The 26,806-nt window shown below is 40.5% G+C and overlaps 1 protein-coding gene across 3 annotated transcripts in view; it reads left to right on the forward strand.

Annotated features, from left to right (window-relative positions):
* The first annotated feature begins 12,433 nt into the window (after positions 1–12,433).
* DCSTAMP (dendrocyte expressed seven transmembrane protein) overlaps positions 12,434–26,806 on the forward strand; it is a 30,700-nt gene continuing 16,327 nt past the window's right edge. For 2 of the 3 annotated variants that reach the window (XM_035546424.2, XM_035546422.1), the window contains exons 1-3: positions 12,510–12,574; positions 18,035–19,097; positions 23,822–24,142. In XM_035546424.2, coding sequence (XP_035402317.1) covers positions 18,072–19,097; positions 23,822–24,142 — 1,347 coding nt within the window. In that variant the 5' untranslated portion in view covers positions 12,510–12,574; positions 18,035–18,071. Of the gene's footprint in view, positions 12,575–18,034; positions 19,098–23,821; positions 24,143–24,814; positions 26,189–26,806 lie in introns of those variants that run through there. The other variant, XM_035546423.1, reaches the window with a different exon arrangement.

Genomic DNA, 26,806 nt, shown 5'->3' on the forward strand with positions numbered 1-26,806 from the left:
GGAGCCAGATTAAACTCTCCAAGGCATTGGTATTCTGAATAAATGGCAGCAAATCAATTTGACTAAAAGTATGACAAGATGTTGGTTTTTTTTTTCTTCCCTTTCCTAATCTGAGCTTTATTGTCTACCTATTAGTTAAGTAACTAAGATATAAATCTTCTTGTGAAACTTCTGTGAAACAAGGAGGATATTCAGCTACTTTTGCTGAGAAGACTTGGTTGTGTTTCCTCTTAAAGATATTTCATCCATTAACATTTAAACAATCTCAAGAGAAAGGATAGAATGAAAGCTTTCAGTATAATTGTGATGGGGGGGAGAGGGAAGATCCATCAAGAGTTGGTAAATCAGGGAAAGGAAAAGTAATTACAGTGTATTGAGTATATTCCTTTATTCCCATCCAATTGACTTGAACATTTACAGCATGCCAGAAGCAAAGAAAATGCTGTAATTGTGTCATAGCATTGATATTTTCTCTAGAATTGTTGAAAAGTACATAATAGGGCATTTGTCAGCTAGGATCAAGTTTTTCAGCAGCAGATACTGCTTTGAATTGTTGTATGGTAGAACTTTTAACATATAACCTAATCTATGCTTCAGATTTGGAATATTCTGGGTAAACTCTCTTTCCAAGTTAATTCTCTACTGCTGGAGATCCTTGTTGGGCCAGAAAACAGCCTCAGCCTCTGTGCCACTTCCAGGAGATGTAGCTGGTGTCCCCAAACAATACCTATTAGCATCATGACTATTATCAAGCTCTTTCAGCACAGTGTAATTCAGATCAGTTCAACATAATGTGTCCACAAGATAACTACCTTGCCTATAAATCTCTCAGTTAAAGTCAGTTTTGAACCATATTTTCTCAGTGCTGGCATATAAACTATATTGCCTGAGTACTTGGAGAAAAACTCAATGAACATCAGCTGCGTAGTGGTCTTCCTCAAAGCCTCTCACAGGTTAGCATTCCTCATGCCAGGCATTCCTCATGTTTTCTGTCAAATGTCCCATTACCTGTCATTTCATCCAAATTTTCAGTATTTACAAATCATTTTGTAATTATAGAGTGGCTTATCTCATCTTGAACACTAACTTTCCTATATTGCAGGAAAGTAAATGGTTGGTTAGCTGTTTTTACTTCCTAATAAAGTACAGATGTTGATAAATGCTAATTGAAGTTGTTGTGAGTACTGAAGAAAGGATAATACACTGGGAGCCTGAATGTTGTCTTCAGTGGAAATGCAGAAGGAAATGAATCTGCTAGAATAGAAACTGCTTTTTTTTTTTTTTTGTAAATCACTTACTTTAACAATTTCTTATACATATTTTATTCCATTAGGTGTATGCTCAGAATGCTTATCTGTAACAACTTACATAATTAATTGCTGCAATCATTATACGAAGCTCTTTCAGAACAGGCAATGAATTGCCTTACGATACCAAAAATTGACATGACAACTGCAAATTTCTTCCACTCTCTCCTTTTTGCAGCCAGTGAGCAGCATTGTCCAGTGTTTACTGTCATTAATAAGGGAAATGTACTCTTTTTCTTCTGCACTACAGCAATTTATCATATGGATAGTCCTCTGACTTTACTAAGGAATCTGGGGTCACAAATCTCTGGGTAGGTCAGAAGAGAAGCTGCTAGCCTACCTTTGAGTTTTTATTACTGAGAGCTCACTTTTTACTGGTGTTAAAACATTATTTACTAACAGCCATTAAACTTCTACATGTTTGAGTTATCTTCCTCTTTTTAACCAGAAGTGTCATGAGCTGCAGCTTCCAATTTGTAAAACATGTACCTTCCCTCTTTGCTCATTTCCTTAAATAATAATTCAATTGACTTCAGTCAGACAAACCAAATAAAATAAAACAAAACAAAAATAATATAAAAAATAAAAATAAAAATCCATTACATAGACTATAATAGCCTGATATGAATCTTTCCTATCTAACTTTGTCATCATTTTTACTGCAGCTCCTTTCCAGGACAGCTCTGTTCGATTTGTCTCCTCTCTGTGCCCTTGGATGTCCTGCAAACCATGGCCCTGCTGCAGCAGAATCAGGCACATCGTTTTAGTGGTTTTGTCATTTGTGAGTCCTTCTTACTAAAATGAAAGGACCACTACCCCTTTCCACTTCCATTCACTAGCACTAAACTGCAGATTTTTGCCCTAATTAGATGCAGTTATGCACATTCAGTTCCTATGTCGTTTTGACTCAAACCTTCATTGCTTTTAAGGAGCTGAAATTGCTGTAGTTTAATGGCTAGAATGTTAATATTTTTGTAGTTGATATAGGCTGTGGTTTTCTGGGAAGGTACCATGTCCTGTAAAGTTACAGGTCATACGGGTACTTAGAACACTACAAAGTAATATCTAGTGAAATCCTATTTCCATAACTCTGCAAACTTGGATGTGTTCAGATTTGTTTTATAATGCTTTGTGGGTTTCATTCTGTGCTTTCCCATTTGTTTTACCAATTCTTCCATGTCAAAAAACTCTATTTCCATACTGCTTTTAGTATCACATGCTCATTATGCACAGGAACTAACTTTATTGCATCAGCCACTTCCCCCAGCCACTACATATATATATAATATATATATATATTAATTTAAAGAAGCCATTCTTTAGCTAAAGCATGTGAGAGTCAGAAAACAACAGACAGAGAATTCAGTCTTTGGCCAGAACTAGACAACAGAAGAAAAGACTTTGGAAAGAACAGTGACAAGTATTGTCTTGTAAGCCTTAGGCTGCCTTATTTTTATTTTTTTTTCATCAGAAGGAACTTTCTTATTAGTCACTAACAAAACCCAAACATCCAAGACTGGAAAATAATATTTTATTGCAAGTTTGAACCAAGTTAGCAAAGTTATAAACCCCTTCAAAGTAACTGAGGGGTAAAGATGTAAATGCCAGACCTATTTTATAGCAACGCTGCCAGTTGCTTTGATAGATCCATTATAAATTCTACTTACATTATTCTAAGCAAAGATTGCTATCCAGTTGCTGTTCTTTGGGTACATTATTCCTTCCCTTATCTCACTGATCCTTTTCATAGCATACAGTAAGGAATTTATTAGTAAAATATCAGATTCCCTAGTGAGATATGGTCCAACAAATGCTGTTATTACATTTTTCTCTTTTTCCCATATAACCTTCTTCTTTTATCACTTTGGCAGTCTTTGCTGTAAGGGTGCCTTCACTGGAACAATGTTAACTTCATTTATCTGAAATAGCATATATTATAGAAAACTTACTTTGGGATAACTTGGTATCTCATTACATTACTGCCTGGGGCAAAACCTCTTTGTGATGTATCCTATTTGTTTTTCATTTCCATAGAGTAATTTAAAAGAGTCAGTTCTGCTGTTTGGAATATCCTTTGCTTTGGTGAAGAAGATAATAGGGTATTGAGTAAACAATAGAGGAAAAACACAAAGGAGAAAAAGGAATGAAAAATCAGAAAAATTTCAATATATGGATAGCTTGGTGTTAATTTTAAGCTGATGAAAATGATTTGGAATAAATTCCTGTAAAATGTGCTTTGGGAGTATCCCCGGTTGTCCATCATCTAGTCAGGAGTTTACACAGTATCTTCAGCCCATCACTGAGCTGGGAACTTGCCTTGCTGTTCCCAGCCCATCCCCGTCACTATGGCTTTGCAGAGATTACTGCCCCTCTCAGACTTTCTGGAATAAACTATTGCACAATTTCTAGCTACTCTAACAGTGTCTAAGTGTCACAGGTTATTTTAAGGGCTTTTAATAACATACTTTTTCTAAGCAACATCATTTTGAAATGGGTTAAATCAAGAATACATGTGCAGTTGTGCCAGTAACTCTGAGGTGGCCAGAAGCATTGAGGCCTGGGACTCAGATGAGTCCAAAATAAGGTGTATGATGGCACCAAGGGAAGTTACAGCCCCAAAGCATGCAACCATGAATTTGCCCAACAGTTCAGGCTGAGGAGTGAAGGGCAGGAATCCCACAGGAAGCCACAATGCCAGGAAGTATCTATCTCGCAATGAGGTTGTTATTATAGACCCTTTAACCCAGGATCTCACAAAGGCTGCATCCTCTTTTCCGGTAGAGCTAGTTAGGTTGTGCAGCTCTTCATTATAACTATGAAAACCCTATCAGTGCTTTTTTAGACATGAATTTTATGTTTCATTAAAAATGCCTCTTCTGTTTGCAGTTGGAGGTACCAGCTATAGCTGCCTGCATAATATGTTGGCAGTGACATGTCCAACACAGAACAGGTTATGAAATATAAACAAAGTGAAGTACTTGCAGCAGAGAAGAGAGGTAGTTCTACCTTTCATTAAAAGAAGGATGTGACAAATCTGTGCTGAGGGCAGTCACTTCATGATATCTGTTGGGCACTCAGTCATGACTCCATTGGGAGTTATCAAGATCTCATTTTCCTAGGACCAAGTCAGGAGCACTTATGTGGAAATTAATGTTGTTTATTAAGCTGAAAACTTATTGCTTTCCTGTAGACTGTTAGGAACCTTCCCTTTACCTTTTCCCCAGCTAAACCTACAGGGACACTTCCTTATAGTGAGCACCAAGTTACTCTTTTCCTAGCGACTCAAAGAATTTACCTTTGTATCATACAAAGACTAACTTCAGCTACCAGAATCAAATAAAATCTTTACCCAAGGTCACCAGTATTTGGATCCAGCTTTTCACTGGAGTCCATCAAAAGTGAGTTTCTGTAATCCTGATTCACCCTGAGAACCATTTACTCATGGCTGTTGTGTGGCTGGCTCCAGACATACTGCTCATCTGGTGGAGATCTGCTCACTGTGAGTAATGATCTGCTGTCATTATTTCATTTCCTCTGATATTTAGAAAATAAAATATAATTGTCTTATTTTAATCTAAATTTCTGCTGTAGTGGTAAAACAGAAACAGTAATTAAAACCACGACTCAAAACCAAGAGCACAAATATTTACAAATGCTGATCTTTTTTTCTTTCCTGGCACTCTGGAAGCCAGCCACAAGAAAGGACTATTAGTTGCTAGCTGGTCTTCCTGAGGCAGAAGCAGGCAGAGAAGAATAGTAAATGATTTAAATGTGACACGGTGTTCTCAGCTCTGAACTCACTTTGTTCTTGCAGCACACAGATATGTCAAGAAAAGAAAGTAACCTTCAACATTCTAAAGAAAAACCCAAAGAAATATGCATTGTGGTTGCACGTTAAAAGAGTAAATAAAAAACTGTGTTATCAAAACTGTGTTAATCACAGCATCGTTATCAGCTGAAATGCATTAAGGAACTGCCAGAACAGTAGGATCCTGAACAATGCTATTTTAAATACTTTTTATGTGCAGTCAAATTTTGCTAGTCATTGTGCAAGGATTAGGAAGAAAAATGGGGAAATTCTAAAACCATTCTCACTTCTTTTTTTTTTTTTTTTTTTTTTTTTTTTTGTGCAGGCAGAGGAATCCATACTGCAGCAGCAAAGAGGAAGAAAGAAACTGCAACCTTTACAGTGCCATTATTGAAATTAGCAGACTGTCCACTATTTTACAGTGGTCAGTATTTGACTAAATTAGCAGGGATGTCCAGGATCCAGGCAGACCCAGCAGTTGTTGCTAGCTAGAGGAAATGATGCCCCAATGGAAGCTGTTGCTGTGGTTTGTGACCCATTGGATGTGGGCACCACTGACTGGCAAGTGTCCACCTTGGTCCCAGAGAATATGGTTCACAGCTGTACTGATACATGAGGGTGTGCTTTGAGCGGGTCACTGAAGTGCTTCTTATTATTATAAGTTATTCTGCTGTAAAGGAAGTGCCCCAAAATCAGTGATACCACCACACCTGAGAGGTGTCCCTAGTTGCAGCATACAGGATGAGAAAGAGTAGGAGAGGCTAGGAGCACTGACACCAGTCACTTCCAGGACTCATTTTAAAGTCTATGTGCCCACAACTCCTTGCTCTTGAAACCATAAAGGATAAAGAAAATATCATACACAGTTGCCCACAAACCACTTCCTTTCTCACGTATAGCTTGATGCAAAAATTCCTGCCACCCTATCTTTGGGTCCAGTTCTTTGGTAAAAAGCAGTGACCTGGCTGACATTTGGATTATTTTGAATTTTTCTCAATGCCATAACTGGCTGGTCATGGAAGAAAAGTTTTTGTTGCATGCTCCCACTGCTTGTAGCAGTGCTGTGGGAGCCTCTATTCCTCCTGGAGTCCAAAAGTGATTATGAAGTGCTGCACAATTTCCAAAGCCAAGAGGGAAGATGTGCTTATAAACTGTTTTATTTCATTGCACAACAGTATAACTATAAGACAGACAGCATTCCAGGTAGTGATTGGGAGAAGTTTCTGAAGAAGGAAAGAAAGCAAATGTCACTCCACTCTTCAAGGAAGGCAAGAAGGAGGATCCAGGGAACTACAGGTTGGTCAGTCTCACCTTGATCCCTGGGAAGTTAATGGAGCAACCAATTATGAAAAACATTTCCAAAGAGTATTTCACATGGATATAAAAAGATGAAATCATGTTTGACAAACTCATCACCCTTCTACAATGAGGTGACTGGCTTGGTAGATGTGGGGGGAGCCGTGGATATGGCTTGCTTGAACATCAGTAAGGCATTCAACACTGTCTCCCATAGCATCCTCATGGACAAGCTGACAAAGTAATGGGTTAGATGTATGGACAATGAAGTACAGTGAAAGCTGACAGAAATGCAAGCCTTAGATGGTTTTGATCAGTGGCACAAATCCATCTGGACAAAGGTCATTTAGGGGTGTGTTCCAGGGATGGATACTCAGCCTAATTCTGTGTAACATCCTCATTAATGACCTGGACAGAGAGTGCCCTCAGCAAGTTTGCAGATGATGCAAAATTGGAAGGAGTGGCTGATACATCAGATGGTTGTGCTGCCATTCAGAGGGGCCTCAGAGGCTGAAGAACAAATTGACCAACAGGAATCTCAATTGTTACAGAATCCCAGAATCCCAAAGGGCTTGATGTATTGGGACTAGTGTTATTTAACAACTTTGTCAGTGACATGGACATGGATTGAGTGCACCCTCAGCAAGTTTGCTGATGACACCGCGCTGTGTGGTGCGGTCAACATGCCAGAGGGAAGGGATGCCATCCAGAGGGACCTGGACAGGCTTGAGGGGTGGGCCTGTGTGAACCTCATGATGTTCAACAAGGCCAAATGCAAGGTCCTGCTCCTGGGCTGGGGCAATACCAAGCACAAATACAAGCTGTGTGGAGAATGGATTGAGAGCAGCCCTGAGGAGAAGGACCTGTGGGTGTTGCTTGGTGAGAAGCTCAACATGAGCCGGCGATGTGTGCTTGCATCCTAGAAAGCCAACCATACTCTGGGCTGCACCAAAAGCAGCGTGGCCAGCAGGGCGAGGGAGGTGATTGTCCCCCTCTGCTCTGCTCTGAGCCCCACCTGGAGCCCTGCATTCAGCTCTGGGGCCCCCAGCATAAGAACGGCATGGACCAGTTAGAACATGTCCAGAGGAGGACTACAAAGATGGTCTAAAGCACCTCTCCTATGTAGACAGGCTGAGAGAGTTGGGGTTGTTCAGCCTGGAGAAGGCTCTGGTGAGATGTTATAGTGGCCTTTCAGTTTTTAAAGGGGGCCTACAGGAAAGATGGGTAATGGTTTTAAACTAAAAGAGCGTAGATTTAGTTTACATATAAGGAAGAAATTCTTTACTATGAGGGTGGTGAGGCACTGGACCAGGTTGCCTGGAGAATTTCCAGAGCCCCATCTCTGGAAATGTTCGAGGCCAGGTTGGATGGGGTTTTGAGCAACCTGGTCTAGTGGAAGATAACTCCACCCATGGCAAAGAGGTTGGAACTAGATGATCTTTAAAGTTCCTTCCAACGCAAACCATTCTATGATTCTATTACACTGTGTTGGAAGGGTTCTCTCTAGGTCGTCTGGTCCATCAACCCTGCTGAAGCAGGGTCACCTAGACCATATCCAGATGTGCCAAAAATCAGCATTTTGTGATTCTATAAACGTCTGCTACATGCTGCTGTCAAGGCTAAGATGCTGGGCTAGAAGGAGACTTTGTCTGACTTTGCTGTGGTTGAGCCCTGGCAGGCAGCTAAATGCCACATAGCTGCTCACTTGCTCTTCCCAGGTGGAATGGAGGAGAGAATTGGAATGGTAAAAGTGCAAGAACGTAAGGGTTGTGATAAAGGCAGTTTACCAGGTAAAGAAATAGCCGTGCACAGAAGCAAAGCAAAACCAGGAATTCATTCACTATTTCCCATCAGCAGGCAGGTATTCAGGCACTCCCAGGAAATCAGGGCTCGTCATGTACAACAGTTTCTTAGGAAGACAAATGCCATCACTCTGAATGTCCACCCTTCCTTCTTCTTTACCCCAGCTTTTATTGCTGAGCATGACACCACATGGCATGGGACATCTCTTTGGTCAGTCTGGGTCCCCACTGCATCCCCTCACAGCTCCTGGTGCACCCCCAGCCTCCTTGAGAAGCTGAAAAGTCCTTGGCTCTGTGTAAGCACTGCTCTGCAACAACTAAAATCATCAGTATGTTATCACCACTATTATCATCAAAAATCCAGCATTGTATGAGCCTCTACAAGGAAAATTAACTCTGTCCCAGCCAAAACCATGACAGACTTAATATGTCTTTGCCTGGATCACTTTACAGAGTTTTCTCTTATATAATGCTATGAAGCATATGCTCTGCTAAAAGGATCATTTCATTCATTCCTCCTATAATGAACAGAAAGTTTCTCAAGTTATAGATGGTCCATTATATCTAATTATATCCCTAAGTTATGCATAATTTAGATGCTATAAGCATTATGCTATGTTTGTCTTGCTGCCTACCAGCTTTCTGAACTCATTCAGTAGTTGCTCTTGAAATAGCAGGGGTATGGCTTCTCTGTGGAGGGAAAGCTTGGTCATACAGTGAACCAATGAGACCTGCTACTTCACTGTTATCAGTACCTGCTGGAAAACCAGCTGTTTGGAAAATTACATGCTGAGCCATTTCAACCAAGGGCAAATAGATAATGTTCATACCAGCACTTATGTAGCTGCTGACTGGATTCTACAGTTCACAAATATACTGAGGTCAGAACTGAGACTGATATGTGGCCCTGGATCTTTTAAATCAGTGTATACATGAGACTTACTCACCAATTTAGAATTCCTTAGGTCAAGCAGGTAGCATTTCTGCAATGGACATTACCACCTATGACATTTCTGAGAAAAGCATTCAGCATGTTTTATTCCAAAAATTGATCTGGAAGTTTAAACATAAACAGTAATACTGTAAATGCAAGTTAGTTCTGAAAGTGTCTGTAAGAGAGAGTCTACGGAGAATTTTATTGGAATGGTATCATAGGTGGTTACTAGACTGTGGATAAGAATCCTCTTACTACTTATGTTGCTGTTGTTGCCCATGTAACGATGTATTTTGATTTCCTTTAAAGTAAATCTTAGTCCTCTTCCTTTATCAGATGGCCCTGATGACCTGTTTCAAGAGGAGAAGATGGGTGTCCAGAGGGATCTTCTTTATTTCTCTCTGATACACACAAATATGCATACAAAACCATAGTGTCTGCTGAAAACCATAGTTCATTTAAAGTAAAATTTAAAGTTGCCTAAGGTTTGATTAAAGCTAAATATTTTTTTTTTACAAATTTTCCAGAAAATTTTAAGAAATATGATCTTATTTAGCTACTGAATGAATCAGAAGTTATCAAAAGTCTCTGCTGTATATTGTATTCCTGTTTCAGTATGATAATGAAATCTCTCCCACTTTTTTAGCTCATTTCATGTTTGGTCACAAATTAGCAGTTCTCACCATTTTTGCTCTTGGTACCACGAGCAAGAAGTAAATTCATTTGCCACATCTGATAAATGAGCTTATTGTTTCTCCGCAGGGAAACTACTGTCTTGCAAAAGTAAGAGATCATATGTCAGCTTATGCAAGTTATAAAAGCTGTAGGGTATTTAAGCTGCCAACATCAAGTCCCTAAATTACTCTGTGCTCCTTTATGCAGATAAACTCCTGGAAGACAAACTGATTACAGCTGCTCTTTAGGATCTCGAAGCTACTAAAGTAATAATATTTTGATATCATCCATGAACTTACTGAAAGTGCACTCCATCCCATCATTTGGGCTGTTGTCACAGGACAAGGGTTCTTTAGATATCAGACAATAAGATGGCAAAAGACCACAGACCAACTTTGATGGATTTTATTATAACTACACACATTGGTTATCAGTATAATCAAGCATGAGTGGGATGTGAGCAATTTAAGCACGAGCAAAAGGGAAAAGCCCACTTGTTGTATAGGCAAAGCACAGTACCATTAACAATTAGTTTTACCCACCAATAAGCAACAGTTGGGAAAGTTGTTGACCTCTCATGTTCTCCATCACAACGCCAGATGTCTCCTTTGTCAGACAGCACCCCTGGGCCAGCGAACAAGAGCTACTCTGAGATGGTGTTGGGGCACTCTGTTTATGACATCGAGACTCCATGCCAATTGCATGATTGACAGGTTGATGTGAGATACATAAGGGCCCATAAACAAAGCGAGGCATGTTTTGGGTAGCTGGTGAACTGTAAATAGCTATATAACTGTCATCTGCTGATAGCTTTTTGATGTCCCAGAGGAGAACATTTTTTAGACTGTCACAGATTCCTTTGTATAAGCTGTTTACACAACTGTGCTACACAAGCATTTCCATTGACCCAAGCCATACCGGTGGTCAGGATAGTCTTGCCACAGTTGTTAGTATAACACAGTTTGTGTGTCTTATGTGGCTGATATGGCTCATGAAGGTGCTCATGGTGACCTCTTTTTTGGCTGACTGTTTCCATAGTATCAAGAGCCAAAGAAGAAGATCAAGAAGATCAAGAGCCAAAAACAGAGCTAGGTGAATTAAATAGTATTTAGGTAGCACTTAACTACTTATGTCCAATGAACAGAACTTAGAGTGGGCTGCAAAATGCTCAGCCTCACTCATATCCAGTTCGTCATTACAGGAAGGCCAGGGTAAACCTGTACAAAAGCACCACAGTAGGGTTTATGTTTTTCCATCAGTGACATTCTGCAGCTAATTCCCACCCCAAGTCACAGGTGCTGGCATTGAATGTGGGACTCAAGTCTGGAGCTGGATGCAGATCGACATCTACACCTGTCTGTCACTGTAGACACAATCCCTAATGTAGATGACCCATGCTGCCACTCCAGACAGAGGAAAGGGTTACTCTCTAGTGAGAAAGGCTCCATGCTGGGAACAGAGCAGCCCTGGGGTGTGATTCTGTTAAGCAGCCCAAACTAGAATAAAATATTTGAATTAAACTCTTGGTTAATAAAGATTATATTTTTAAAAATTACAAATATTTTTTATGCTAAATGACCCAAAACTTGATGACATCTGTTTAAGCACACCATGTCCTAGCAGTCCCAAAGTAACTTTCCCAATCAGCATTATGCTTCTTTTTTCTCTTTCCTACCAATAACTAAGCCACCAGTCATTTGATCCCCACAGAGTAAAATTAAGTTGGAATTTCTTGTTAAATAAAGTTCTAGATATTTTCAATATGCTGTGGGTGTTGACGAAGTTCTGCTTTCCTATCCTCCGTGGGATATCTATTAAAAAAAAATATTTAACCCCTGCAATTGCTAAGTGTCTGGTAAGCTGTGACCACTGCTCATCATGATGTTGTTTCCTGCCAGACCTAGACAGTGACCTGGACACTTTCTGTGTTGTGTATTTGTAGTGGCAATCTCTATTCAGGACGAGGCCTCAAAGGTCTTCCATGATAAAGATAATAAATATTAATAACAAGGTGTTTCCTAAAACATACAAAAAGTGCTTGCTGGACTAGGGGTGTCGCAAGAATTAGTGAATACCTGTAGATGATTTTGAAAATGTAAATGCTGTGTCAATATCTGGTGCTATTCTATCATTCATTGAAAAAACTGAAATACAATTCTAAAAACATGTACAAAACTCATATTTAAATATAACTTTACATAATCTGAGTATCTGTGTTGGATGTTTAAGGCAGGTACCATTATAAGAGCCAGATTCTGACAGATTGACTACAGAAATTTTTATACAGATATCAGTGTGAACATTTGTAGGGTAAGAATGATTAGAACTTCAAAGTTCTTTGGGCACTGAATTGCTACTAGTTTCAATGGGAAGCACCAAAATAGCTTAGATGTTCCAGACCTAAGGCATTATTCAACATAAATTTAAGTCACTGAAATCTGGGGCCAGAACTCATTTGCTGATATCTCTTACTCTGCCAGAAAAAAAAAAAAAAGAAAAAAAAAAAAAAAAAAGGTAGAAACTGGCAGTTGCAAATTATATACCAATTTTGGTCTTGTGCATAAGTTACTTCCTCATGAATCCTTGTCAAAACCACAATTATTTCAAAATTGTGACGTGCCTGACTCATTGAGGGAGGGTATGGAAAACAAATTACTCATGTTAAATTTTTATTAGTGCCCATCTTTTTTCCTCACCAAAATCGCGAGACACAGCACTGTGAAGATCCTTCATGCGCTTTACAGGAAGGCCCGTAAGTAACACTTTATAGAATCATAGAATCATTAAGGTTGGAAAAGACCTCTAAGGTCACCTAGTCCAACCATCCACCTACCACCAGTATTGCCCACTTTAGGGTTCATATCAAGTAACTGTGGATACTAAACCTGGACTGAGTTAGCTCTTCTAAAGTAGAGGAACTTGCCTTAAGTTAGTTGTTATCACCTTACTGATTGGACTTTTCCTAAGGCTCTTAAAACAATTTAGCCCTAGGCTCTCCCAAAATTATGTATAGAGATATTATATGTAGGAGAAGGGACAATGTAATGTTCCGTAACAGTGGCATTTTCTATGTTTTGCAGAGTAGTTTTTGTCAATATGCAAACTACCATTTGAGTTTCTGAAACTGTGCCCCCACTCCTGCTGGTACTTTAAATGAAGGACATCTGTGGGTCTGTTCTATCAAAACCTAAAAACATAACACTATCCACAGCAGTATTAGAAAAGTGGCTTCTTGTTCTGTGTTCTTTCCATAGCTGCCCAGTTTCTACATGTGCCCATGGCATGTTCATTGTGCCCTGTTCTGAGTACCTGTGCCTATAATGGAGACACTTAGAGGGAAGTTCATCTCACCCGACTTCGAATAGGTGTCTCTGAGCAATCCAGAGTCTTTTCACAGTAAATATAGAGCAAAAGCTCTCATAGGATGCAATTAGTCTCATGCAAGGGTGAACTTCTAAAACAGGTCTGAAGTATGCCCCTGGGAAGCTGCACTTTCCTCCTCATTGATGTAAAGACAGGTAGCTAAGATGTTGACATTCCAGTATAGATATCTGATATTAGATGAGATCTAACTGACTTGTAGCATCCTAAAGACTTGATAATATCTTGTGATGTCCAGAATTTTCCTGAGACAATATTTAAAAGAAGAAAAAAAGAGATCTTGATCAGTTATTATTTTTACTTGGGTTGTTATATTTTGTTGTTGTTAATGGTGGTGGTAGTTTTTTGCATGTATGTAAATTATTGTATTTCTGTTGCTGTGTTGTCTAGTATTTTGATTTTCTATTTTTCTATTTTATATATTATATATGTAATATATATATTATATATATTTTAGTCCTTGTATGCATTTATTGCGTTTTATACCATTTACTCTCCTTCCCTCTGCAGTCAAAAGCAAAGAATGTGAACACAAGCCATGACAGGGGTCTAACAAAGCCCTGGGATAGTTGCCTTAATGATGATGGATTTTTGATTGGGCTTTTATTTCTTTGCTGAATGCCCTACATTGACCAAAAGAAATAATGTGGGTCTCCCTCCAGTATTTTTGTCTCTTACTAAACTGCAGTTCACCATTGTATTTTTCCGATCTATCTAAAAAAGGGAAGTAATTCTCTTACATTTCAATGTAACTGATCCAGGCTGGGAAAGCAGGCTGCTGAAACAGCCAAAAAAGGAAATATTTGTTTTTATATTCTTATTGTGTGCTTTCTCTTCCTTAATTCTTGTATAAAATCCAAATCGGATTTTTATGAGGCAAAGATCACCGTGTAGCTGAAGCTTTACCATCAGCAGGATATGTTTCCCATTTCACCTAGTGGCTCTTTGGGTTCATGATCAGACTTGTAATTTTCATGAAGGTCAGTGCATGGTGCGGGGCACTGGGCCTGCCATGTGTCCATGCTCCTCCTGAGCTCTGCTCAAGTAATGGGCTGCCCAGCAAAAAGTTCATCAAACTCCATGCGAGGGTGCAAAAATGGGGTCATCAGTCCTAACTCAATGTGACCTGTGGTCCCCAGGGTTCGTCCAAGTTAGGTCTGTGTCAAAACAGGAAGAAGGCTTAAAGATGTGACTCTGTTTGTCATGCTTTGCCAAATCAGCTGCATCCCTACTGTCTACCTTCACTTATAATTTGTATCAACCATCCAAGATGCTTCATGAAAGCTAATAAATTCATAAATCCCATTCTTCTTCTTTTTTTTTTTTTTTTTAATTAGTAAATCCAATCTTAGTAAATCCCATCTTAAAATAGTAAATCCCATTTTTTTTTCTTTAAATTACTAAATCCCATCTATACATTTTTAGGAGAAAGACACTTCTTCTATTGTATTAAAAATTGGATAAGGGTTTGCATTGGTGGATAATCCATATACTGGAGATTTACATCCAGTAATCACCTCTAATCAAGCAGAAGAGAGAGTTTCAGAAACACTCCCTGCAAATATGAGGATTGCTTATGTAACTGTAGCAAGCAATAGGCAGCGCAAGGGGCTAGGGCAGAACCAAACTGGCAGTGAAGATGGCTGTACTGCTTGGACAATGATGATGGAGAAGTACCCATAGCAGGCAGGGAAACAAATCGTACATGGTGTGAACAAGTGCTGTATGAAAATGACACAGCTCTAACAGAAAGCTTATGGGTGAGCTGGAAATACATTTTCTAGGGACTCTCAATGCTATGCACTTATCTTCCACTTACTTAAAAACTGTAGCCTGTATCTGAAATATAGTAAGTATGATCTTAAAAACTCTTTAAAATTTCCCTCTTTAATTTTAAAATGAAACTAGAAAAAACATCTCTTAATTATATTGCATTAATCTCAGTACGTTACAAGCCTTAAGAAGTATGGACCAAACTCCTTGCTGGAAAGAATTTGTTCTGATAATTACTCCTGCCAGCATGCCATATGGTAGATGAACATCATGCTTCCAGATCTGAGTAAGCATTTCCTAGAAAGGGAAACTAAGGCTCGGAGAGGTTTCCCATGGGCCCTACAGAAAAATCAGATTCAAAGGCAGAGCTAGGGCTCAAGAGTTTCCAGCTCCCCTCTGTGGTGTACATCACAAGAAACTATGGTGGAAAGACACTGACACTTAAGAGGAAGAAACTGCTCTCCAAGACTCGTTCTTTCTTTATGCTACATTAATAATGGTAGCAGCTGCCACATTAGTACATGTTATGGGACAGAAGAAAAAATGCTTTGCTTCAGACTGCAATGGATTTTTTTTTCTTGTCACTCTCCTGCTGGAATTTGTATCTACACCTAGCAGCTTCCGGAGAGCTTTTGTGAGTTATGTTTTCAAAAGGAATCATTCCAGAAGGCTCTCAAACTTTATTCTTTCTTTAAGCACTGAATTAGCCTCTTTAGCTGAGCAAAAGATTTTATTTCTAACTGTGAGCCAGGATGTTATTTCCCCTTCCAAAGCACTCACAGCTGTTTAAGTGCATGCTGATATAAGAATTTTTGGTCTCCACAATTTTTTAGGCCTCCAGTTTTCATCCTCTGTGTTCTTCTGTGCTCAGTATCTACTTCTGTTGCTGATGTCTTAGGGGGGGAAACAGAGGTACCAGAAAAGCCAGGAGATGTGCGTTGAGAGTCAGGACTCTGAACCTGTAGTTACTGAGCTCAGGAATTGGCTCTGCAGGGGTCAGGAAAACTTCCAACCTTCAGTGATCATGCAGAGGCACTTGAGCATCTAGCTCCAAAAATCAGTGGCTCCTTATGATGCTTTTTCTGCATTAAAACTTTGGGTTCAGGCAGGTTAGGGACAAACCTGCCACGTGTTTGCTGTGTAGTGCAGTCATCCCTTATGCAAGTGTGTAACAGCACTAAATCTGTCTAGTAAAGGAGGTTTTTTGAATATTTTCAAATTCTATCCATCTTTTGCAAGTCTCCAGCTTCCTGGTCGAGCAGTATGGCTTTTGTTAATTCTGCAGCTTTGTTCTCAACTCTTTTTTGTCAGTTCTTAGAAGCAGTCATGCCAAACTCCGTCACAATTTGCAGCCTATTTACCATATGCTTATAAACATTGACAGGAATAAACAATAACCATACATACAAACACACAAGACCATGAAGAAACTATGCTTGAGAACAGCTGTGAAATCAATGCTGCAAAACAAAACTCAAAATGTGTGATTTTCTCACACAGAAGTCTTTGCATAACGTTATGTAAATGCTAGGGTTTTTGCAGTTGATTTTTAAGACCTGTTAAATTAAGAACAGAACTCCAGGTCTATTCACTGTCTAGGGTTACTTTCCTTTGACCTACAAGAAGCTGCAGCAGCAGGCAGCGTTTGAGGATCCTGCAAAGTCGTAGTCCAGTGTCTTGTGTGCTACCTCTCCTTACCATGTTACCTGCACCACTTTCCCAAAGACGTGGTGACTTCTACCTACAGCTGCCTGAGTACTTTGTGGACATTAATTAAACTAATTTGTCTCCTGTGAAGGAGCTGCTAATTGCTGTTATTTACAGCCAAAGCCCTGGAAGGAAGCAATTTCCTCAGCCTTCCCAAGCAGTGGCAGTGCCAGGGACTGAGCCCACTCTACTGCTGCCCACCTTCAATCCCTGCAGAAGCTATTAAGCACCAAAACCCCCACACAGCATCTTCCAGGATAGCCCTCAGCACTAAGGAGGATCTGCCTGGTCCAGTCACTCTCCCCTCCTGTCGCATGCAGATCTGACAATAACAACAAAACAAAACAAATAAATAACAATAAAGAGAGGAAGGGGGAAATGGTACAGCAAATGCTAGCACAATTCATGAAGTCAAATGCCAGGAAAACACAGTATGTGTATTAAATAATAGTTTAGTTCCTGGCTACCTGCTGTGTTCAAGCTAAACAAAAGACAAAGTAATAGCTTCAGGATGTATTTGCAAAGACAACTGTTCCTTATTACAGGGCAAAATTGCAAGAGTTTATTTTATTTAATTAGTATTTTATTTGTTCTAGTATGTTAAAAGGCTAATATGCATACAAATTAGTCTAGCTTCTTTGGAAAGAAAAATTGCCCTATAAATATATCGTAAAAGAAGAAGGAAAGATGTGAGCATGGGGCAAATACTGTCTCCAATCAAACTGAATTAATTTCCAGTATGGGCATGCTGGTAGGCAGGGAAAAAAGTGACAAGAACGAGCAATTAGAGTTAACCATGTATATGGGTCAATTCGTAGCTGTGCTATCCCAGGAGAGACCCAATGAAGGAATGATGCCTCTGAGACACTTTTTTCCCTCTGTACTGACCTACCTCCAGATGAAGGAGACCTTCATTCCCTGTCCCTGGGCAGCGTTCATATGCTGCTCCCCCGATTTCGCTGCTCCCCAAAGGTCCAAGCCACACTGCCCTGCATGGGGTTTTATGGGGAGACTCTCCTATGGGGAGTTTCCACGCTCCCCTTTCTGCCTTTCTGGTGCCACTGTAAAGCAAAGCAAGCATCTGAGGGGAAGCACTGAGGGCTGAGGTAGTCTAGGTAACCTAAAATGACAAAAACACATTGAAAAGATACAATAACTTTTATAATCATCTCTTACATATATATATACATGACACTGAGGACTAAGATTTGGGACTCACGCGGGGCAGTTCAGACCCCACGTGTCAGACCTGCATTTTTCGTAACTCGAAGCAGTCAGTCAGTTAAATGCATGTTATTGTCTATAGAGTCACCCTGTAACTAACAATATTTTTGTTTTCCTTTCTTTCCAGTTTTGGCCACTACAGTGTCAGGCGCTACCAGAAGGAGATGCGAGCACTTGTCTCAACAGCCCAGAATGTCTGGAGAGTTTTTGTATCAGAAAGGAAGCCAGGCTGGAAGTATCTGATGCAGCTTTTTGCTGTTTGCTCTGCAGTTGGCTTCCTTTCAAGCCTTCTCTTCTTCCTTGGCATCCGCTTCTCCCTGGCTCAACAGCCTCTGGGTCCCTTACTGATTTCTGGCCTCATCTGGATCTCACTTTCTGTCGCGCTCTGCTGTTTCAAGCACCTGCGCTGCTTCAGCACCCTGTTCCTTCTCTCCTGTGGGCTGCGAGAAGGAAGAAACACCCTTATTACTGCTGGTACAGGTGTCGTGGTGGCTGGCAATATCCAAAATATTTTTCACAACCTGAAGGTTCTGGCAGACAGTATAACCTGCCATTTAGAGTTTGAGCAATTTGACTTGATAAAATATTATGTTGAGGCAATAAAATGGATTTATGAGGAGGCCAAGCGTTCCACTGAACTGCCTGAAGATATACTGTTGCTAAATCATGAGTTTACATCATCTTATTCAATTTTAGATGATGCATTGAAACAAGAGCTAAATGACACAAAACAAGAAATCCAAAGAGTTGCTAACCAGATATCTTTTATGCTGACTATATTGCCCTATATAGGCCAGAAAGTATTGCCTATAGTAGGGATTTTTCTAGTTTCTTTTGGAACTGCCCTTTTTATCAAAAAATTTGTGGGCTCTCATGGTGTCAAGTTTAAGAATACTTATATCACAAAACAGTTCATTGCATTTGATGAGCTTCAAAAGCAACAGCAAAGACCAGGCCTTCTGCCACTTAGCAAAAAAGAAAGAAAAGATTATGTGATAATTCCATCTTTCTGCCTCACAAGGAAGGAGAGAAAACACATACAGTATTTTTTTCTCCCTGTAATTGTTCATCTTTGCATCTGGCTTCTGTTTGCTGCAGTAGATTATTTGTTTTATTGGCTAATTATTTCTGTGAATAAACATCTCCAAGAATTACCAGATCTGGAGATTCAGCTCAGCCTCTTTCAGCAAGTAAGTACTTATCAGTACTTTGTATTTCTCAGTTTAGCTTGGTGTTGAAAATTTCTCCTTCATTTTCAGCAGCTGCAGAAGCAAAAGCAGAGCCAAAGAACTGTCATTTCTTCCATGACACTGTAATGCATAATTTGTTTCAAAAAGGGCCATTGCCTTTATAGATATGTGTATTGTATATAACCAGACAAATCTCTGCACTCTTGAAATTGTCGTCATATTTCTAGAGAACGGTTAAAATGGGAAGAATGGATTTAATATTTATATACGTGTGGAGAAGACCAGAAACATAAAATTGGAAGCTTGCAATGCAGATATTTGTGACGTACCACTTTTAAAGTCAAAATACCACTGTAGCACTGGTGTAAGAGATGCCTGCCCTTCCTTAGCTGAGCAATGTGAAGAGATCATCATTTCAGAAGGCATGGCTGCATACACACAAAATAATAACGTATTGCCAAATCTGAAGATTTCTCTAGCAGGAACAGCAGTGGCACAGAGAACCATAATTAGGTTGGAAGGGACATCTGGAGGCCATGTAGACCAACCTCCTGCTCAAAACAGGGCCAGTCTCAGAGTCAGATCAGATTGCTCAGGATCTTGTCTGGTCCAGCTCTGAATACCTCCAGCAGGAAATTCCAGCACTGGAGTGGGTGACGTGTGTGATGCTGTGTGGGCACAGGAAAGCTGCCCCCTTTGAGAGCTTGAAAGTTCAGGTTTAAAGCTTTTCCCAAATGCATATATGTAATACAATGTGATATATATTTTTGTTCTATCAATCTTTTCTTACGTAACATTCTACTACCTCCTCTTAGACCTCATAATAACAAGGATTCATCCTCATTTCTCCCCATCCCCCAAAATTCATCTGCCAAAAGCAGATCCAGAAAGTAAGATTCCTAAGGTTCTAAATGAAATAAGGGCATTGTTCAAAATTACAGGTTAGCAGAACAGGCCATTGGCAGAGAGAGTCTCTTCCTCACTTTTGTGTATGTGATATTTTGTGTCTCTGAGCTGGCTTCCTCATACAGACCACTTTTTCTATGACACACAACTAAACCGTTCCAGGCTTTGCTTTCTGTGTTGTGGCAGACTGTTGGTCCTGGTGTGTTCATCTGGTTGGGACTGAACCATGAAGCAGAAGGAAGCTCGAGACATGGGAGCACTTCAGGCAAATGTGACCTGCTGAAATGAGCTGAAATGAAGTCAGGTCTTCGGCCAGGTTCTGGCATAACTCAGACATTGATATTTTTATGACATATCAAAATATCAAACATTCCCATGGGATAAAATTTAAATTATTGAACAATTCTACATTAACAAATAGTGGAGAAATTCAGAATCTGTATGGCAGACATAAGACAAGAGTTCCCAGGTTGTGACAGTGGAAAAACACTTGCTTCCTAAAGGGCAGAGATTGCCATCTTCTAATTGATACCCAGACTTTAAAGAAAGTAGGTGCAAAACCATTGGATTGACTGTACCTCTTTGATCAGCATGTGTAGGTCAGACCCAACCTGAAGAGGTCAGATGACCATGCAAAGCAGAAAAGCTCACATCACTTCCTCAATCAGTCTAATGTGAGATATATTGTAAGGACAGATTGCTATGCATGCCAAGGGGGCTTTACCCTTCATACAAACCCTGCTGCTACACAGCAGCTGTGCTCTAGCATAACCAAACCAGATGTGGGAAATGGTCCTGATCTCCTGGGATATATTCCTTGAGAGAAGAAGGGTCCAGGAGAGCTCACTGATATTCAAAATTCACCTCCTCCAAGCTCAAGAAAGGCCCATCCTGACAAGCAGGTAATCAAGCTCCTGACAAAACTCTAATGCATAAAAGAAGCATAGAGGATGTGGAAACAGGGGCAGGGGACCCAAGCGTAATACAGAGACACTGTCTGATTGTGCAGGGATGGGGTCAGGAAAGCCAAAGCTCACCTGAAGCTGAAAGAGGTAAGGCAGGTGAAGGGTAGCATGAAGGATTTATGGGTCTACCAGCAGTGAAAGAAAGTGTAGGGGAAATGTGGTCCCACCGCTAAGTGCAGTAGGGATCCTGGTAACAAAGGGCATGGGAAAGGCCAAGGTACTTAATGCCTTCCTCAGCTCTGCCTTTAGTAGGAGGACCTTCACCAGTCCCAGGCCTCTGAGACCAGAGGGAAGTCTGGAGCAGCAAATAACAGTGTATTATGCATTTAGTAAGGTTTTCAACATTGTCTTTCACAACACCCTCACTGACAAACTGATGAAGCATGCTGTAGATAAGTGGATAGTGAGTCAGGTGGACTGAAAACTGGCTGAACTTCTGGGCTCAAGTTTCCAGTTAATGGTACAAAGTCACCGGTGGTGTTCCCCAGAGGGTGATACTGGGACCTATACTGTTAAACCTCTTCATTAATGACCTTAATGGAGGGACAAAGCATAGTCACAGATATCTACAGATAATATTAAACTCAGAGGAATGGTTCTGCTGCCACTTCTGGAAAGGCTAGAAAAATGGGCCAACAGGGACCTCACAAAATTCAGCAAAGGCAAATGCCATGTCTTGTATTCCTTGGGGAAGGAACAACCCCATGCACTAATACATACTGAGGGCCAACTGGCTGGGAAGTAGCTTTGCAGAAAATGTCCCTGGGTGTCCTAGTGGGCATCAAGTTGACCACAAGCTCATAATGTGCCCCTGTGGCAGAGAAAGGGCTATCCTGTTCTGCATTACAGAGTGCTGCCATCAGGTTGAGGGAGGTGGTCCTTTACCTCAGCTCAACCCTGGTAAGACCCCTCTGGAGTGGTGTGAACAGTTCTGGGCTCCCCAGTACAAGAGAAACATGCATATACTGGAGTGATTTAAGAGTCATGAAGATGATTAAAGGACTGGAGCATCTGTGATACGAGGACAGGCCAAGAGAGAGGGGTCTCCTCAGCCTGCAGAAGAGGAGGCTCAGGGGCAACTTATCCATGTGTATAAATACTTAATGGAGTTTGAGTGTAAAGAAGAGGGAGCTAGGCTTTTCTCAGTGGTGCCCAGTGAAAGAACAAGAAGCAATGTGCACAAATTAAAGGAAATTCCATTTCAAAGTAAGAATAAACCTTTTTATTGTGCAGGTGATCAGACACTTGACCAGATTGAGAGAGGTTGTAGAGTCTCCATCCCTGGAGGTATTCAAACAACTGAATAGACCCTTAAGCAGCTTACTGTAGCCTCAGCTATCTTCTGTGTATTCTGTATGTGTTTTTGCCCGTGTTTCTGTCCTTACCTGGAGGACAGTCCATTATCATGAAAAGCCTTGAGTGTGATCCCAGTCAGGGCTAAGAAGGAACTGAGTCCCACCACTCATTGATGTAGGGTTGGATCCTGACCCTGCCGGGCTGATTCATGAGTTCTGTACCATGAATTTGCTTTATGTGCAGTGTTCACTCATGGGGAGAACTGCTTGACTGTCTCCAAACCCAGAAAATTATGCCATCATCAGATAGTTTCTAGTTCCCCATTGAAAGCTAGTCACATTGAAAAATAAAATTTAATCTTCACAGATTTGTTATAACAAGCCTCAGGGTTACTGATATCAGAGGAAGAGCCTAAAAAGCTGCCTGGGTGAGCAGGACAGACTCAGCAGTGTCCTGAGATATTTATTATAGGTACGAAGAGTTAAGATCTGCATGTATTTGTACTCTGCTTCATATTGAGTTCCTAATGCAGTTTTTCTTTGCTTATACATTGGTTTAGTTAAGGAATGCAAAGGAATGAGATAGATTGGAACGAGACATGGCCTATTTCCCTTTACTTTTCCACCAGAAACACATGGGCGGCATACTTTTGGGTCCTGGTTTATCTAACAATTTCCTAACAAAAGTAAATGGCCTCTCTGAGGTGGTTAGAGAAGCCACAGGGAAGAGCTATGTATCCCCCAGATATGATCAGAGAAGAGGGCTGGATGACTCAGGGTTCCTACTCACTGAGCAGAAAGCCACCTGCCAGTATGAAATACTGGTCCCAGCAGCAATATTTAGTCCCTCTCATTCAGCATTTCAGTCTATAAGCAGTGCAAGACATCAGCTCTTCTGAGCAAAGGCTCCTAATAGCACATGAGAGGTGGCTTTGTGTGATAACCCTGTAGTCAGAGCACCTATGTAGGTGGATGTAGAAGGACTGCTGATCAAACACTGAGCCACAACCAAGGGAATGAACATGCTCTATGCTGCTGTTTTACTCAGAAGGAGCAAAGGAAGAAAGAATGACCCTCTAACAGAGGATCTGAGCAGATTCATGAGTGGGAATGTATTCACAGAACCGTAGAATCACAGAATGGTTTGAGTTGGAAGGGACCTTAAAGATCTAGTTCCAACCCCCTGCCATGGGCAGGGACACTTTCCACTAGACCAGGTTGTTTAAATATTAATATAAAATACAAAAATACAAAATAAAAACCACAAAATATTAAGCCACTACAACCAGATAAGCTTCTTTTTTTTTTTTTTTCTGCCGGATTCACTTAGAAGGTAAGTTCTTAACAGTCCAAACAATGTGCCAAGAAAAATGGTGAAAGTGCAGTCTGAAACATTTTAAAAATAGCTAATATATTGTTATGAGCAGTCCTTCATAGACAATGGATGTACTAAGCAATTAATGGTCCTTTGGAAATCTGAATATCCAATAGGAGAAATATGAAAAAAGGAGGGAACCTGTACTATAATCAACTCTCTTTTTTACCTTTTCTTGTGCAGAGGAATGAGAACAGCTTCATCATTGGGGTGAGAGAGTTTATTGTAAAGAACGATCCTTTCAAGATCTCCTTGTTTAAGCACAACTGCATCCCTCAACCAGAGCTCTATCTTTCCACGACATGGATCCAGCTTGGAATCATCATCTTCTTCTTAATATTTTCTGGGTTATTCTCTGGCCTCCTGACCCAATTTAAAATACTTGTGTCAACCTCGTTCTATCCTGATGCTGAGATAAAACGGATACATTATTTGCATGCAAAATTACTCAAGAAAAGAGCAAAGCTACAACAGAAAACTGCGAAGAATGCGTTTGCTAAAACGGTAAGCCATCAGCATGAGGGAAAAAAAAGTCTCCTTTGCTCAGTATTATAGCCAGATTCATATCCAGGAAGTACTTAAACACTTCTTAACTTCAATTACGTGCTAATAGACTTTCCCCAGTGCTTGCCTGCAGAGGCCAGAGGCCAGACGGCTTGCCTATCTGTAAGCTTATATCACATGGTTGTTTGTTTCTGCCCTTCAACACACATGCATCAGACACAAAATGGATGCACCCAAATGGCCATGTGCTGGCAAGAAAATACTCCTCAGACTTAGAGCTCTCCAGAGGAGAAACTTGGTTTTCATGAATGTATGATAAGCACCTCCAGCACAAAAAGTATTCCTACAGTCTGGTCAGGAAACGTAAGGCATTTGAGAGAAGCCCCTTAATGTTGAGAAAGTTGCTGTTATTTAGCAAAATGGAAGGTAATATATAATATTTTGCCTGCAAAAACATTCACCCCGTACATATATGTACATATGCAGTAATGGAAATATAAATACACATGCATATATTTATGGTAAATTCAGGCAAACACCTGCAGACACATACATATTTTTTCTTTTATTTGTTTTTAATAGATTTCAATACTGACTGTACAGGATGCTAGCGTCTGGGTGATCTCTAACTCAGTAATACTATGTCTTAGCGTTGTACTTCCGTCTTTTCAGGTCAACTTTTGGTTTCCAATACTCAAGGCAAGAGAGGTTGTGAGGAAGAAAGAAAGGACTGTGGTACATGACAATATGGTGTGAAAGAGACAAAGTGAATCTTTCGATAAAGCTGAGATGCTGGAGCTCCACAGGTTCCTGTGCATTGCATCCATCATTCTTGAAAGTATTTTCCTGAAGTATTTCAATCTTAAAGCATAAAAATAGGATCACAGGCTAATGGTCAGCAGTGTTTTGGAAAACTTTGGAAAAGAAGCCACAGGAGATAGTGTGCTCTCCACCACAGAGAGCTCTGGGTTGCATTAATAGTCATTTTTCAGCTTGGGATCTGCATTGTCTGGTTCTTTAGATAGCCATGGAGGGTTTGTGTTTTCGTGCAGAAGGAATTGGAAGCTTGGAAGGAATTGAGCTTGGAACTTCTAGGACTACAGAACAAACCTCTTTTGTTTGAGCTAACAGAGAACATGATGGAAGCAGCAGGTTTGTCTTCACAGTTGCCAGACACTGAAAATGGAAGACAAAGCAGAGGCTGTCCACTTGCTTTTGGGCTGGCCAAGAACTTCACCTAGTGGACTTATATGCTTCTTTCCCATCCCTGGCTTTATACACTTGTTCCAGACACTGTGGCTGTCTCTTCCACAAGGCCAATGCTCTATGCCCTGTCAGTCTCCTACCTCAGCTGAACTCTCCCCCCTGCCTCAGCTCCCCCATTTAATTTTTCCTATTTTTCTCTCAGAAGTTTCTAACCCTAGTCTCCCCTTCTGACTTCCGCACTTGGTCTTAGTCTCCAACTTTCACATGCTGGTAGACTGTAGCACTAGTGCAGATTGTCCCATATCTTTGATCATAATGAGAGAGGCAATGTGTCATGGGCAGAAGCTAGAAAGCTCATAAGGGCGAGAATACAAAGGAATCAGGTGCAGTGGGTGCAAACAAGCTTGTTTTGAGGTGTAAGGACATACAAGCAGAGATGAGCAATGCTTTGAATTTTGCAGTCTGAAGGAATTTGCAGAAGTGACAAAAACTGGCTTAGTAATGGTGCTAAAGGCACCATTGATTTCAGAGAAATAAAACTGAGCCAATACTAAGTCCTTTGCCTTTTAAACTAACATTGTTGATGTAACCTTCCTATAGCATAAAAATGGAAAATCATAAAGGCATAGGAATAGTTTACTGAAACGGTACCAGAGTTTTAATGTAAAGCTAAAACTCCCCCCAAGATACAGCGTATTCTTGATTTTCAGCCACTGCCAACTTCCTTCTTTAGGTTGCATAAGATTAGCAAACTCTGTTCCTCTGTAATAAGTGCATGGTGCCAAGACAGCCATTGATAGACACTTCTATTGTCTGAATGAATAAAGACTTTAAAACTTTCTAGCAGCAAGTGTCAGAAGTTATTTTCCGCATGAAAAACTGAAAAACACAAAGTCTGGAGCAAGGAAGGCTCACTGTCAGTGGAAGATGACCACGTGAGGGAGCACTTAAACAAACTGGACACACTTAAGTCCATAGGACCCGCTAGGATGCACCCATGGGTGTTGAGGGAGCTGGCTGGTGTCATTGTGAGGCCACTCTCAGTTATCTTTGAAAGGTTGTGGTGATCTGCAAGAAGTACTGGAAGAAAGCAAGTCTTCAAGAAGGGCAAGTAGAATATCTGTGAAATAACTGGTTGTTCAGCCTCACCTCATCCCCTGGGAATGTGTTGGAGCTGCTTCCCCTGGAAGCTGTTTCTAAATATAATGGTGAGGAAGATGACTGGGACATCACCTAAGCATAATAAAAATAATTTTACTTTCAGAGTGGTCAAACACTGGACAGCATGTCCAGAAAGGTTATGGAATCTCCATCCTTGGAGATAGTCAGAACACAACTGGAATGGCCCTAAGCAACTCAGAGTGGTGGGGCTGGAGCGTATGATCCCCAGAGGTGGTTGCCAGCCTTAGCCACTCTCTGACTCTGTGACCGTAGCAAAAACCACTGCAGAAACTTCTG

Source organism: Cygnus atratus, chromosome 2 (assembly GCF_013377495.2).
Source record: "Cygnus atratus isolate AKBS03 ecotype Queensland, Australia chromosome 2, CAtr_DNAZoo_HiC_assembly, whole genome shotgun sequence".
In the NCBI taxonomy this organism is placed as follows: Eukaryota; Metazoa; Chordata; class Aves; order Anseriformes; family Anatidae; genus Cygnus; species Cygnus atratus.